At 40.4% G+C, this 13,630-nt stretch overlaps 2 protein-coding genes across 2 annotated transcripts; one reads left to right on the forward strand and one right to left on the reverse strand.

Moving 5' to 3' along the window:
- Positions 1-1,427: 1,427 nt before the first annotated feature.
- On the reverse strand, positions 1,428-3,760 carry PIGP (phosphatidylinositol glycan anchor biosynthesis class P). Its single transcript, XM_040053919.2, has 4 exons — positions 3,393-3,760; positions 2,500-2,572; positions 1,925-2,043; positions 1,428-1,693 (listed from the first exon to the last, which is right to left on the reverse strand). Exons 1-4 carry the CDS (start codon positions 3,472-3,474, stop codon positions 1,563-1,565), a joined length of 405 nt encoding a protein of 134 aa, XP_039909853.1. The 5' UTR covers positions 3,475-3,760; the 3' UTR covers positions 1,428-1,562.
- Positions 3,761-3,842: 82 nt separating this feature from the next.
- On the forward strand, positions 3,843-13,269 carry LOC120747872 (E3 ubiquitin-protein ligase TTC3-like; the record flags this gene model as incomplete). The annotated part of the gene is made up of 7 exons (XM_040053918.1): positions 3,843-3,892; positions 4,539-4,627; positions 6,558-6,597; positions 8,083-8,215; positions 8,687-8,771; positions 9,618-9,671; positions 13,146-13,269. Coding segments are annotated over exons 2-7 (514 nt in total), but the record flags the coding sequence as incomplete, so codon positions are not given.
- Positions 13,270-13,630: the final 361 nt, after the last annotated feature.

The raw sequence follows: 13,630 nt of genomic DNA on the forward strand, positions 1-13,630 counted from the left end.
ATTATAAAAAAGATTACACTCAACACTTCAACGTCTGGAACGTGATTAGAGGAGTGACAAAAGAGTGAACGCATCTCCGTGGACGCTGGTCATAAAATCATGATTTACTGGAAGTTAAATGATGAATTAATAAAAGGACAGGATTGTGGTAGGGTTGAGAAACAACAGCAAACTAAGCCCCAAAACTTCATTAATAAAACTATCACACCAATCAGTGCTGTCCTAATTTAGACACAAATTCATTTTTTATACCATGCCAATACACCTAAAATGCAGTATTTCAAAGTGAAATGTTGAAAAGCACTGTTGCCTTCAATAAGGAGGAAAATTAATTTTTTTTAAAATTTTTTTTTTTTCATCCTACCTGGAATACTGAACATGGAGATTTTTTCCTTCAAATTCAGGCAGAAAACTCAACCAACAAAAGGATTATATTTATTATATATAAATATATATATATATATGTAAACAAAGTGATTGCTACAGTCTTAAAACTTTCCAGAGCAACTGATGATCATTTTCACAGATTTCTAAGGAACTGGCATAAGATTTTTCACACAATTTCTCGAAAATTAATTATCTTTTAATGAAATAACATCACTTTTAACTAATTTCTCTGCTGAAGTTGGTTGCAGGCTTAATAAATAATGAGGTTCTATTCACTGGGTTTTATCATAGACCTAAATAACACTGAGTCCTGTGGAGAAAACTGAATTTGTGACACTTGGGAGAAAGGAAATAAACAGAAAACAAAAATTCACTGTTTAAAAAAACATCTGAACCATTTAACCTTGGGTTTTACCAGCGTGGACCTGTTCAGTTCCTCTGTTTCCAGCTATTTCCTTGAACTTTGTTTGCAGTATTCTTGAAAATAAGTTTGAAAAAGTAATTTCAAGGCTTGTTTCAGCAAATCTTCACAATCCACCTTTATTATTTTTTTGGTAATTCAGTGAATCTGATCATTTGGGGGGTGGGGGAATCAACAGATTTGGCTGAATAAAGAATTATGTGAAGGAAAATGGAGCACTGTACACCTTGACCCAGGAGAAAACTCCCAGAACCACAGGAAAACGGTGAACTTGGAAAAATCAGCCACATTTTATTAATATTTACAAAGGCAAATAATATATTTACAATGCAAACGCTTCCAATTAATAATTAAAAAAAAAAAAAAAAATCCTCGAGTGTTTGACTGGCAAAACACATTTCCCCCCCCCGAATTCAAAGAGAAATAGAATTAAACTCTTGTCTAAAAGCTGCTGTTTTCCCCTCTCAGAGGGAAATTCCAAGCAGAACACTTTTAAACCCCCTGTTTGAATTTTTAAAGAATAACCAGATCAATCATTGGGGCATAATTCTCAGAGCAATGCAGGTTATTAATGTGCATAATAAAATAATAATAATAACAACAACAACAACAACAACAATAATAATATATAAATTTAATTGAAAATTCAGGGAGAAAATAAGCCGAAAAGAGTTTTTATTTTTAGCCTGGAGAGGTTTTAACTGTCCCTCTGTAAGTTTTATTCATCCTTTCTTCAAAGAGATTTTAACCACAGCTATCTGCTACTGCAGATGCCTTTTTCAGGGAGGAAGAACATCCTGTTGACTTCACTGATGGGAATATCCCTCAGTGCTGGAATTGCCTCCTCCTGGAATTTCTTCTGCTGCTGCTTTTTCGCAAAGTTATCTGCAAAAGATAAGGAGAACGTTTCATGGCTCCCAGCTCCTGCTCTTCCAAGAATATTATCTAATTATATAATGTTCAACTACAATTTTTGCTACTTTGAAGGATGCTGAAAAGCCCAGCAGGACTTCCAAGAACTCAGATATTTAAAGGCTTAAAATTTGGGGTTTATTCTTGAGAGATTTCCAGAGTTCTCAGTGAAGGACCAAACTTTTAAATAAGCAGGAGAATTACCTGTGATGGTGTGAGTGGAGTTGAGAGGAGCTGTGCTCATCATGTTAATCCCAAAAAGCAAAATGTAACCAATTCCCACAGCCACCAGCAGATAAACTGGCAGAGCAACTGCCCAGTACCTGAGGAAAAAGGATTTTAAATTTTACATTTAGTAGCGAATGCTTAATAATAAATCGATTTTAACGTTGGTATTGGAGCTGATGGATTCCTCCAAGAGGAAAAGAAACAATGCCTCTGATTATGGATCCTGACTCCACTGGAGCTACTAACAAACCATCAGATAAATTCTTTTAAAACGGTGTTAATTTTTCAGTTATGGCCTAAAGTTTACTTAGTTACTTCCACCAGCAAACTTCCTGAGGGGGAAATGCCAAATTTATCCTAAAACATCCCGACGTTATTTATTCATGGCACAAGGAAACGTTTTCACCACAGCTACGTAAAAAAACCACTTCAGAAGCTCTTTATCATCAGGGAAAAAATGGATTTAAAGCAGGGCCATTATTTAAAAAGGAAAAAAAAAATTGTTATTTGAAAATAATTAAGATTTAAAGAGTTTAATTGGCTGAACTTACTTTTGAGGCCAGTATGTCAGTCCCAGGGAGAAGAGCCAAGTCTCAGGGATATAAGCCCAGATGAGGTACAGAACTGCACGACAAAATTCAAGAGTCACAATAACACTGGTGGTGTCGTGAGGCTTCCGAAATTTTGCTTTTATTTCAACCAAAGGGCCTCTCCCAAAAGATTGGAGAATTTGCCTCTCAGGCACAAAATCTGCTTACACGCTTCATATTTGCTTTCACATTTCATTTCTGATCTCCTACGAAGACGCACAAGAATTTATTCCAAGTTAAACCGCAGAAGAAAAAAAAAAAAAAGGCAAAAAAAGCCACAAAACCACCCCCCAAACACCTCAATAAAAAGAAGCTGAAGGGAATCTGGAGAGAGATAAGATAAAAGCAGAGAATGATCTCACAGTGGTCATTTAATGGGAAGAAAAACCTGGGGGAATTGTAGCGTTTGGGTGGAACTGTAATGAAAAATTATTGAAAATCCATCCTGATTCTCCCTGCGAGAGGAGAAAAAACCCACAGCAGGATCCTGCTCTAAAGAGATATTTGCAGCACCTTTTCTTGTGTTGATAAAGTGTTTTTGACCCTCTCAAACCTCGGTCCTGAGATGGATCCCCGGTGAAATGAAGAGCCCATCACACCCGCAGAGAAAAGCTGAGAGAACCCCAAAATACTTTCCACTCCCGTTGAGCAGATTGACTTTATTTAATTATTTTAATTATTTTTTTTCGGTATTTTGGTAAGGAAGGGTACACCACAACTACCTCCAGCGCTTTAATGGATGTGAAAACGTGCGCGATTCGAGTAAAACAAACCAACAAACAAACAACCTGATTAAAACGGGAACGCAGCAAAGCAACGCTCGGGCCCGATGGATTCAGCTGCGGGATACTCACTGAAGCCAAACCACGAGCCCAAAAAGAGCGCAAATCCGTAGATCGCCCTTTCTGGCAGAGGAGCCGGAGAGTTCTCCACCATGCCGCGCTCTTCCCTTGAACTCGGCGGAGGACGGGACAGGAGGGGGTCACACAATCCCCGGGAAGCTCCTCCAGGGACACCCCCGCTGTACCCACGGGCGCGGGGGCCGCATGCCGCCCTACGGCTCTGCCCCTCTGTTCTCCAGAGCCGGGCCCAGCAGCAGGAGTACGAGGAAGAGGAGGAGGAAGAGGAGGAGGAAGGGGAAGTGGAGGAAGAGGAGGAGGAAGGGGAAGGGGAGGAAGGCGCCTCCCCCCCCGCTCCCGCTCCCGCATCCGCCTCCGGCCGCGCAGGCGCACGGCACGCGGCCAGTGCGTGCCCCGTGACGTCAGAGGGCGGCCGGCCAATAGGCGGCGCGTCCGGTGGGCGGGGCGCGCTGAGGCGGCGGGAGCGGCGGCCGCGGCGCAGCGGGAGCGGAGCGGTGAGTGCGGGATGGAGGGATCCCGGGATGGATCTCAGGGATACAGGGAGGGAGCGAACGGTGGCTGCTCGGCCCTCTGGTCTGTCCCCCCGCTCCTCGCCTAGCCCGGGAGCGTCCCCCCCCCCCGCTCGCTGCCCGATGTGTATCCGGCGGCGTGACGCGTGCTCCCGGCCCGCCTGAGGCGCAGCGCGGCACCGCGAGGCTCTCCGGGCTCTTGGAGCAGCGGCACGGGCACGGCTGTGCCGGCGGCATCAGCGGCGGGCACAGGGGTTTCCGGGACCCGATGGGGACGCGGGGGAGGAGCCCGGGAGCTGCTGGGACGAGGCCGGGTGTTCGGCAGCCCGGGGATGCAGCCGCGATCCCGAGGATGCTGCTCCTTGACCCCGCGGGGAGAAAGTGCGTCAGCTGCCTGTGAGGGGTGAGGCAGCTCCTGTGGGCGTGTAGAACGCGGTTAGTCGATGGCACAGGCTTTTAGCCCGGGTTCGGAGGGCTGTTTGCGGCGTTCACCTCTGCTTTCGCAGGTGCGCAGCTTTCACAAACGCCAGGCGCGGGGAGATGTAGCGGTGTGATCATTTGACGTGTTGTTGCGCAACTCCTGTTACTTGCCTCCTCCTCCGGTGTATTTCTCATCTTCCTCTTCTCTCAGGGGGATGTGCTATGGCCATTACTCTGGCCAAATCCGACACTATCGACCTGACTGCTTTTGGAGAAGAGCTGGCCTTCTTTCACCTGCTGGTAAGTGGAGCTGAAGCTGGATGGGAAGCTTGCAGGATGTTCCAGGGGATCCCTGGCAGTGCCCAAGGCCGGGCTGGACATTGGAGCAGCCTGGCACAGTGGAAGGTGTTCCTGCCCATGGCAGGGGTGGGATGGGATGATATTTAAGGTCCCTCTCCAACCCAGATTGTTCTGGGATTCTCTGATCAGATCTTCAGAGTCATCCCCAGCAGTGATTAACTCAAGTTGCTGTATGGGTACCTCACACTGTCCGTGATTCCCTCGCCAAAAGCCCGGTTTGGGGCAGAGCCCAGAGCCTCTGTCCCCTGCCCGTGGCAGGGGTGACTGAGGAGTGCAGCTGGGCCAGGGCAGCTGCTGGCAGCAGAACTTGCCCAACCTGTTGGTCCTGTGGCCATCCCTGGGGAGATGCAGCTCAGCCTGACACTGAGTTCAATCCCTGGCACTGCAGAGCAATAAGCTCTTGGTCCCTGGGGTTTCGGGTGTTGACTCGTGAGATTTCAGCACTGCACAGTGACTGCAGCATTTCCCCTTCTTTGTTCTTCCAATCTCTTTCAGTTTTATGCATTTTCTTGTGACCAATGTGGCTCTGCTTATTTAATCCCAGAATCCCAGGATGGTTTGGGTTGGGAGGGACAGGGACACCTCCCACTGTCCCAGGCTGCTCCAAGCCCCAGTGTCCATCCTGGCCTTGGGCACTGCCACAGCTGCTCTGGGCACCCTGTGCCAGCCCCTGCCCACCTTCCAGGGAACAATTCCTGATTCCCAATCTCCCATCCAGCCCTGCCCTCTGGTAGTGGAAGCCATTCCCTGTCCCTCCAGCTCCTGATGAATTTTCCCTCTCAGTTCCCGTTGTGCTTTTTCTGCATAAACTGCAGCACTTTTCTGCTTCCATACTTCCAGGAATACTTTTCCTTGACTGTTTCTTTTCCCCCTTGTTGCTGTGCTTGAGGAATCTCAGAAATCCCTGATTTCTGCATTTGTGCTGCTTGCAGAGCAGGCAGTGCCGCTGTGAAATACAAGACGTGGCCTTTTGTCCTCCCCAGGCAGGAATTCAAAGCACAGATAAATTGAATTTCTCCTTTGTAAAGCTCTGCCTTTCCAAGGGACTGGCACCAGTAGAGCTGGGATTCCAGTCAGGATTTATTTGTATCAGTGAAGAGTTTTTTGGGTGTTTGCTGCTGCCAAAACAAAGCTCTTAAGGAGTTGCCAGTTGTCTTTCAAGATGAGCTGATTTTTAAATCACCGTTTATTTCCCCCCCCTCCCCCCTTTGTTATTGTGTGTCCTGGCCCATTAAATGCATGAATTTTATATTTTCTGCCTTTCTGTGAAATGATAGTGCAGCATTTCCTGTGACACAGAGTGTTTATCACACATTTATGATGTCTGGTAAAGTAACAGACTTTGTAGTGATCTATAAATCGGAATAAATCATTTCTTCTTCAGCTTGAGCTGCTCAAATGGGGTTTAAATCCCTTCAAAGTAACATGGAACACAAAATCAACTCCTCTTATATTGCTATAGATGGTTTTCTTTAAATACACATTCACTGGCAAAATGTGGTCATTATTTTTAATTATTCTTGAAAAAAACCCTCTGTGTTACCTTCTTAAATTTTTAAGTTTAGTCAGGTGCTCTTGAACGTGATTTTGCTGCCTGATTTTTGAATTATTAATTCCTAGAATCCTCATGTGATTAAGAATATTCTTTAAATGAGTAAAGCTTTTCCTGTCCATTCATAACCATTACCCTATGGACAATTTTTATAGTGGCTATTCAGGTAAATATATATTTTTTATTCCCCTCAAAACAAAATGCTTTCTTTGTTCCTGGCTTGGGTTTCTTTATTTGCTTTTTGGCTGTGCAAAACAATAAATGGTAAATATTTAAATGTATTACATATAAATATGTAAATAATGTATTTATCTTTAGGGTCTTGGAATCTCTGAAAATGCACGGCTGGCTAAAGGAGGTATGGAAAACAAACCAATATTCTTCCATTTCTTGGATCTTTGCATTGCTATTTGATTATATTTTCCTTATTTTGGCCTGAAAATTTGCTCATTATTATTATTTCTGAGCCAGAAGCATTGTTGTGTTCTGTTACCCTGGAACAATTCTCACCTGTCTCTCCTAAAACAACTTAAACCTTCAGTATATTTCCATAAATGCAGACATTTAATGCTGTGAGGATAGAGAGTCAAGGCTGGTGGTTTTAGCTGTTTAGGTCTACAGAAAACTTCCTGTAGATTTATTTCCGTTCCCCTTCCGTTCCCCTTCCGTTCCCCTTCCGTTCCCCTTCCGTTCCCCTTCCGTTCCCCTTCCGTTCCCCTTCCGTTCCCCTTCCGTTCCCCTTCCGTTCCCCTTCCGTTCCCCTTCCTTTCCCCTTCCTTTCCCCTTCCTTTCCCCTTCCTTTCCCTTCTTTCCCTTCCTTTCCCCTTCCTTTCCCCTTCCTTTCCCCTTCCTTTCCCCTTCCTTTCCCCTTCCTTTCCCCTTCCTTTCCCCTTCCTTTCCCCTTCCTTTCCCCTTCCTTTCCCCTTCCTTTCCCCTTCCTTTCCCCTTCCTTTCCCCTTCCTTTCCCCTTCCTTTCCCCTTCCTTTCCCCTTCCTTTCCCCTTCCTTTCCCCTTCCTTTCCCCTTCCTTTCGGTGCAAGGAGGGTTTTGCAGTAATGCATAAACAAAAATGCCCAGCTGCAGAAAAGCAGGTGGCTCCAAATCAAAACTGTACTTTCTCCACAACTCCCTAATTTGTGGGAATAAAAAGATTAAAAAAGCTAACGGGAAGTTTTGTGTAGTTTTGTGTGGTTTTGTGTGGTTTTTGTGTGTTTCCAGACCCTCAGGTGATGCTGCCTTGCTCTGGGAGTACCTGAAACCACCCCAATAAATCTGAATTTCCTTTTTCCTTCCCTCCAGAGGACCTGAAGCCTCCTCAGTGGCCCAATTGAATTTTTAATTCCCCTCCCTGTCCCATCCACTCTGGGAAGTGCAGGATGCTTTCGGAGAGCCCTCGATCAGGGTGGCTTTTGAGGGCAAACCCTGTGAAGTTTTTGGTGCCCTTGTGGTTTTCTTGGCCAGAAAAACTCCTGGCTCCAGGTGGAAGAGGCTGATGTTTTCCCTGGGAGAGAACATCCAGGTGGCTGCACTTGTCCAGTTTTTCTCTTAATTTATCAGTTCACAACACAGGAATGCAAAGCAGCAGCACCAGCTCCCTGTCCCTAATCCCACAGAAATCCCCTCTCCCCATTCCCTTTAAAAAGCCCCTCAAGCTGCCAGGCGAGTTCAGATTCCCTTGTTTTGTCAAGGTTAGAGGCTGGAAATAATCCTGGATTTTCATGTTTATTGGCACTTTGGAATGCCTGAATTAATCCTTGATTTTAATATTTACTGGCGCTTTGGAATGCCTGGATTGTGCACCGTAATTCCCTTTTTTTTTTTTCTTTTTTTTTCTCCTCTTGGAGGAATTGATACCTGTGAGGTGTGGTGCAGTCACCCCGTGGAGAAATTAAAGGAGTATTGCAACGTGGTCAAAATCAAAATGTTTTGGTCTCTGCTCTTCAGCAGGAAAAGCATTACCTTTGCAGATGAGTTTAGGTGAGTATCCACATTTTCCAAAGGGGATTTTCCTCCCAGATCTTCCCAATGTGAAAATTCCTTGGCTGCTTCCAACAGGGCTCAAACTGGTGCGGAAATGTCGGAGTTTTTTGAGGTCAGGAGTACTTGAATCCACAGAAAAAAAACCAAAACCAATATTAAGACGGAGTTTCTGAAGTTTGGGATCTTTGGGGAGTGTGAGGTTTGGAGTCTGTGGGAGTCTGGGATGCTGAATTTTGGGGGATATTTCGGGGTTGCTGGAGGCACTGGCCTTTCAAAAGCAGCAAAACCTTTGCAGCTCTTCTTTTTTTAATTCTTCCCGTTTTTCCCCCTCCTCCTCTGAAGGGCTTGACGGGAATTTTTGCACGTTCTCCTCCTTAGGTCTGACCCCTCCCTTACAAATTCCTGCTCAAGACCCCTGTTAACGCCTTGATATTTATCTAAATCATCGTTCCTTCTGTCTCCCACCAGTTCGCTGTTCATGGGTTGGAACGTGGATGCCATCTGGGAGTTCAACGTTTTGGAAGACCTTGTTGATTTAATTAAAAAAGTTGTCGTAAGTCCCGGATTTTAAAACTCTCTAAAATTCTCGAATATGTGTTAATTAAATCTGTCCCTCGAAGCATCTCGGGATTATATCCTAAATTAGACGTTTTCTTTTTGTTGGACTGCAGACATTATTTGATAATTAATTTGATAATTTCCAGACAAGAAATTGTGGCCTAGGCTTTATTCCAGTTGGGATAATTTAGGAAATATTTGCAGTCAGAAATAAAGTTGGTGGGCGAACGACTTCAATACTTTTTTTTAATTTTTTTTTTTTTTTCCCCTTTTACTTATTTTTCCCCTCATTCAACAAATGTTTTTAAATTTAAATTTGCTGTTGCTGGCTTAGACCAGTGGAGAGGGGAGGACGTGAGGAATATTCTCAGCAGCTGAAGGGATTTGTCGTGGCTAAATTTTAAATTTAGCCAATGAAACATTGCTTAGTTCATTTCTTGAAATTCCCTGCTCAACCCCAAGCCAACATACATATATATATATATTTTTTTTTTTAAATTTAGGTATAACACATCTCTTATTTAATTTCTCCTTGAGCTTTTGGCTTGTGCATCCAGGAGTGAAGTGGGTTTGGAGGAGGGGATTTTGGGCTGGTTTCGTTGGGTGTTTCTGTGGTATTTGGAGAGCTCAGAGGGGCTGAGTTTCCTGCGCACATCTCACAGCATCCAGCGATTCCCTCTTCCCGCGCCAACGTCGGTTTTTAACAAAAACTGGGAATGTGACCGCCCCGGTGATGCAGGAAATGTTCTTGATCTGAACCTGAGCAGGCAGAAATGCGAATTCTCACGTCTCAGTAATTGGATTTTCGTTTATTTTGGGTTTTTTTTAATCCTTGTTCCAGAACATCCCGCACTTCATCAGTGGCGTCCTGAGGATCGGCAGCGGCATAGAAAATGTGAGTTTCTGGGGTTGTTCGGAGGATTCCCTGCGATTCCTCAGCCTGGAGGCCGAGTGGGGCTTGGGAAATCACCGGCTCTTTTTCTTTCTTTTCTTTCCAAAAATCCACTTTTATTTCCAAAATATTTTTATTTTTATTTTTTTATTTCCAAAAATCCACTTTCTGCTGGAGTTGAACTCGTGACTTGGAAACTTTTGGGCTGTGAACATCCTGAATTTCCCTGTGTTTAATCCCTTTTTTTCCCCTCTCTTGGTGCTCTCTGGGGCCTGTTAAAAAAAAAAAACAAAGCGAAAATAAAAGCAATGGATTTAAAAATCAACGTTGCAGCAACAGGAAAAGCAGAATAAACACAACAGGGGATTGCCCATTGCTGTTATTTTTGAGGAGATTTGTCTTAGTCATGTCATTTATTTTTTTTAAATACAATTTTTAAACAGCCCTAAGAACTTTCTAAATCAAATAATATTTTTTTCTTAAATTTCAGTCATCACAAGTTTCCGAATCAAATTTTTGAGGGTTTATATTAATTTTTTTTTAATAATTACATCACAAGGAAGTTCCTAAATCAAATTTTAGAGGGCCTGTGTAATAATGTTTAATACATCAGAAGGAGATTTCTGAATCAAATTTAAAGTGTCTATAATAATTTTTTTTCCCTCATTTCAGTCATCACAAGGAATTTCCTAAATCAAATTTGAGGGGGTTGATTTGTATATATATTTTTTTAATAATTTCAGTCACGTGGAAAACTCTTCAATCAAGTTTGAGGGTGTTTATATATAATTTTTTTAATAATTTCAGTCATCACAAGGAAGTTTCTGAACCAAATTTTAGAGTTTTTATAATATTTTTCTTTAATAATTTCAGTCATGACAAGGAAGTTTCTAAATCAAATTTTTGAGGGTTTATTTTTTTTTTTAATTAAGTTTTGGTCATGACAAGGAAGTTTCTGAACCAAATTTTAGAGGTTTTATATTCATTTTTTTTAATAATTTCATCACAAGTTTCTAAATCAAATTTTAGAGGGCCTGTGTAATAATTTTTAATACATCACAAGGAGATTTTTGAATCAAATTTTAGTGTTTATAATAATCTTTTTAATGATTTCAGTCATCACAAGGAAGTTTCTGAACCAAATTTTAGAGTTTTTATAATATTTTTCTTTAATAATTTCAGTCATGACAAGGCAGTTTCTAAATCAAATTTTTGAGGGTTTATATTTTTTTTTTAATAGTTTTGGTCATGACAAGGAAGTTTCTGAATCAAATTTTTGAGGGTTTATATTATTTTTTTTTTAATAATTTCATCACAAGGAAGTTTCTAAATCAAATTTGAGGGGGTTGATTTGTATATATATTTTTTAATAATTTCAGTCATGTGGAAAACTCTTGAATCAAGTTTGAGGGTGTTTATATATAATTTCTTTAATGATTTCAGTCATCACAAGGAAGTTTCTGAATCAGATTTGAGGAGGTCTGTAATAATTTTTTTCCCTCATTTCAGTCATCACAAGGAGTTTCCTAAATCAAATTTGAGGGGGTTGATTTGTATATATATTTTTTAATAATTTCAGTCACGAGGAAAACTCTTGAATCAAGTTTGAGGGTGTTTATATATAATTTTTTTAATAATTTCAGTCATCACAAGGAAGTTTCTGAACCAAATTTTAGAGTTTTTATAATATTTTTCTTTAATAATTTCAGTCATGACAAGACAGTTTCTGAATCAGATTTTTGAGGGTTTATATATTTTTTTTAATAGTTTTGGTCATGACAAGGAAGTTTCTGAATCAAATTTTAGAGGGTTTATATTAATTTTTTTTAATAATTTCATCACAAGGAAGTTTCTAAATCAAATTTTAGAGGGCCTGTGTAATAATTTTTAATACATCGCAAGGAGATTTCTGAATCAAATTTTAGTGTTTATAATAATCTTTTTAATGATTTCAGTCATCACAAGGAAGTTTCTGAATCAGATTTGAGGAGGTCTGTAATAATTTTTTTCCCTCATTTCAGTCATCACAAGGAATTTCCTAAATCAAATTTGAGGGGGTTGATTTGTATATATATTTTTTAATAATTTCAGTCACATGGAAAACTCTTCAATCAAGTTTGAGGGTGTTTATATATAATTTTTTTAATGATTTCAGTCATCACAAGGTAGTTTCTGAACCAAATTTTAGAGTTTTTATAATATTTTTCTTTAAGAATTTCAGTCATCACAAGACAGTTTCCAAAACAAATTTTTGAGGGTTTATATATATTTTTTTTTAATAATTTTGGTTATGACAAGGAAGTTTCTAAATCAAATTTTTGAGGGTTTATATATATATTTTTTTAATAACTTCATCACAAGGAAGTTTCTAAATCAAATTTTAGAGGGCCTGTGTAATAATTTTTAATACATCGCAAGGAGATTTCTGAATCAAATTTTAGTGTTTATAATAATCTTTTTAATGATTTCAGTCATCACAAGGTAGTTTCTGAATCAAATTTTAGAGTTTTTATAATATTTTTCTTTAATAATTTCAGTCATGACAAAGCAGTTTCTAAATCAAATTTTTGAGGGTTTATATATTTTTTTTAATAGTTTTGGTCATGACAAGGAAGTTTCTGAATCAAATTTTAGAGGGTTTATATTATTTCTTTTTTTAAATAATTTCAGTCATGACAAGGCAGTTTCTAAATCAAATTTTTGAGGGTTTATATATTTTTTTTAATAGTTTTGGTCATGACAAGGAAGTTTCTGAATCAAATTTTAGAGGGTTTATATATATTTTTTTTAATAATTTTGGTCATCACAAGGAAGTTTTCTGAATTCAAATTTGAAGATATATATATATATTTAAAATAATTTCAGTCATCACAAGGAATTTTCTAAATCACATTTGAGGGGGTTTATATAAATACATGTAAGATATAATACATATAATATGTAATAGGTAATGTATATAGTATATATGATCTATATATACATACACTATATATGATATATCTCTATATATACTATTTATGTGTATATATCTCTATATATACTATATATGATGTAGATATCTTTATATATGATATATAGAGTATGATATCCATAGCATAATATATATGTAGTATAATAGAGTATATGTAATATATATCTCACCTATAATATAGATGATTTAATATATACAGAATATAATGATTCATAATTTATATTAATATTTTAACATATGACGTATATTATGGGGAAAAAAAATACAATATTTTTCAATCATTTCAGCAGCTTCTAAATCCAGTTGTGGCATTTGAATGCCTCCTGGTTTTTCTCTGACTCTGCCCTGCTGGAGATCTCCAGACATTTGCATTTATTCCCCGTTACCTGTTCAACCCCGAACAAAAGCAGAGGGGAAATCCTCCAGCACTTTGTGCATCAATACCAACACATTTCCCTCGTTTTGCTCCTCATTTTGATTTTTTTTTTCCCCCCCAACTGGGGCAGGGTTTCTTCCACCTGGAGGAGGCCGTGGACTGGATCCGGTGCGTGGGCGACTCCGGCATGCTGCACAACCTAGAGCAGCTCGCCGACTCCGGCCGCGTCAAAGTCGAGGTCATTTTTGCTGAGTGTGAGTACGAAAGGGCCAGAAATGAGGGGGGGAAAGAAAAAAAAAAATCCCTTTGTGTTGCTTTTTATCTTCTTTTTTTGGGGGTTTTTTTGTCGGGGGCTTACCCTAACATTGAGGTGGTTTCAGGGTCTTTGCTCCCCTGCGCAGCTCCGAGCCGAGCTGAAGGAAGAGACGGAGTTCTCAGGTTTAGATTTCTCAAGGTTGCATACTTCGTTTATTGTTTCTTATCTTACAATTTTCTCGGAGTCCGACAAGATGTTCGCAGCTGCACGGATTCCTCACGTCTCCCCCTGAGCTGGGCTGTCCTTATCTTTTATACTAATTACTACATATTTCTTATTTACTATTTCTTACTAATGTC

Source organism: Hirundo rustica, unplaced genomic scaffold (genome assembly GCF_015227805.2).
Source record: "Hirundo rustica isolate bHirRus1 unplaced genomic scaffold, bHirRus1.pri.v3 scaffold_252_arrow_ctg1, whole genome shotgun sequence".
NCBI classification, from domain to species: domain Eukaryota; kingdom Metazoa; phylum Chordata; class Aves; order Passeriformes; family Hirundinidae; genus Hirundo; species Hirundo rustica.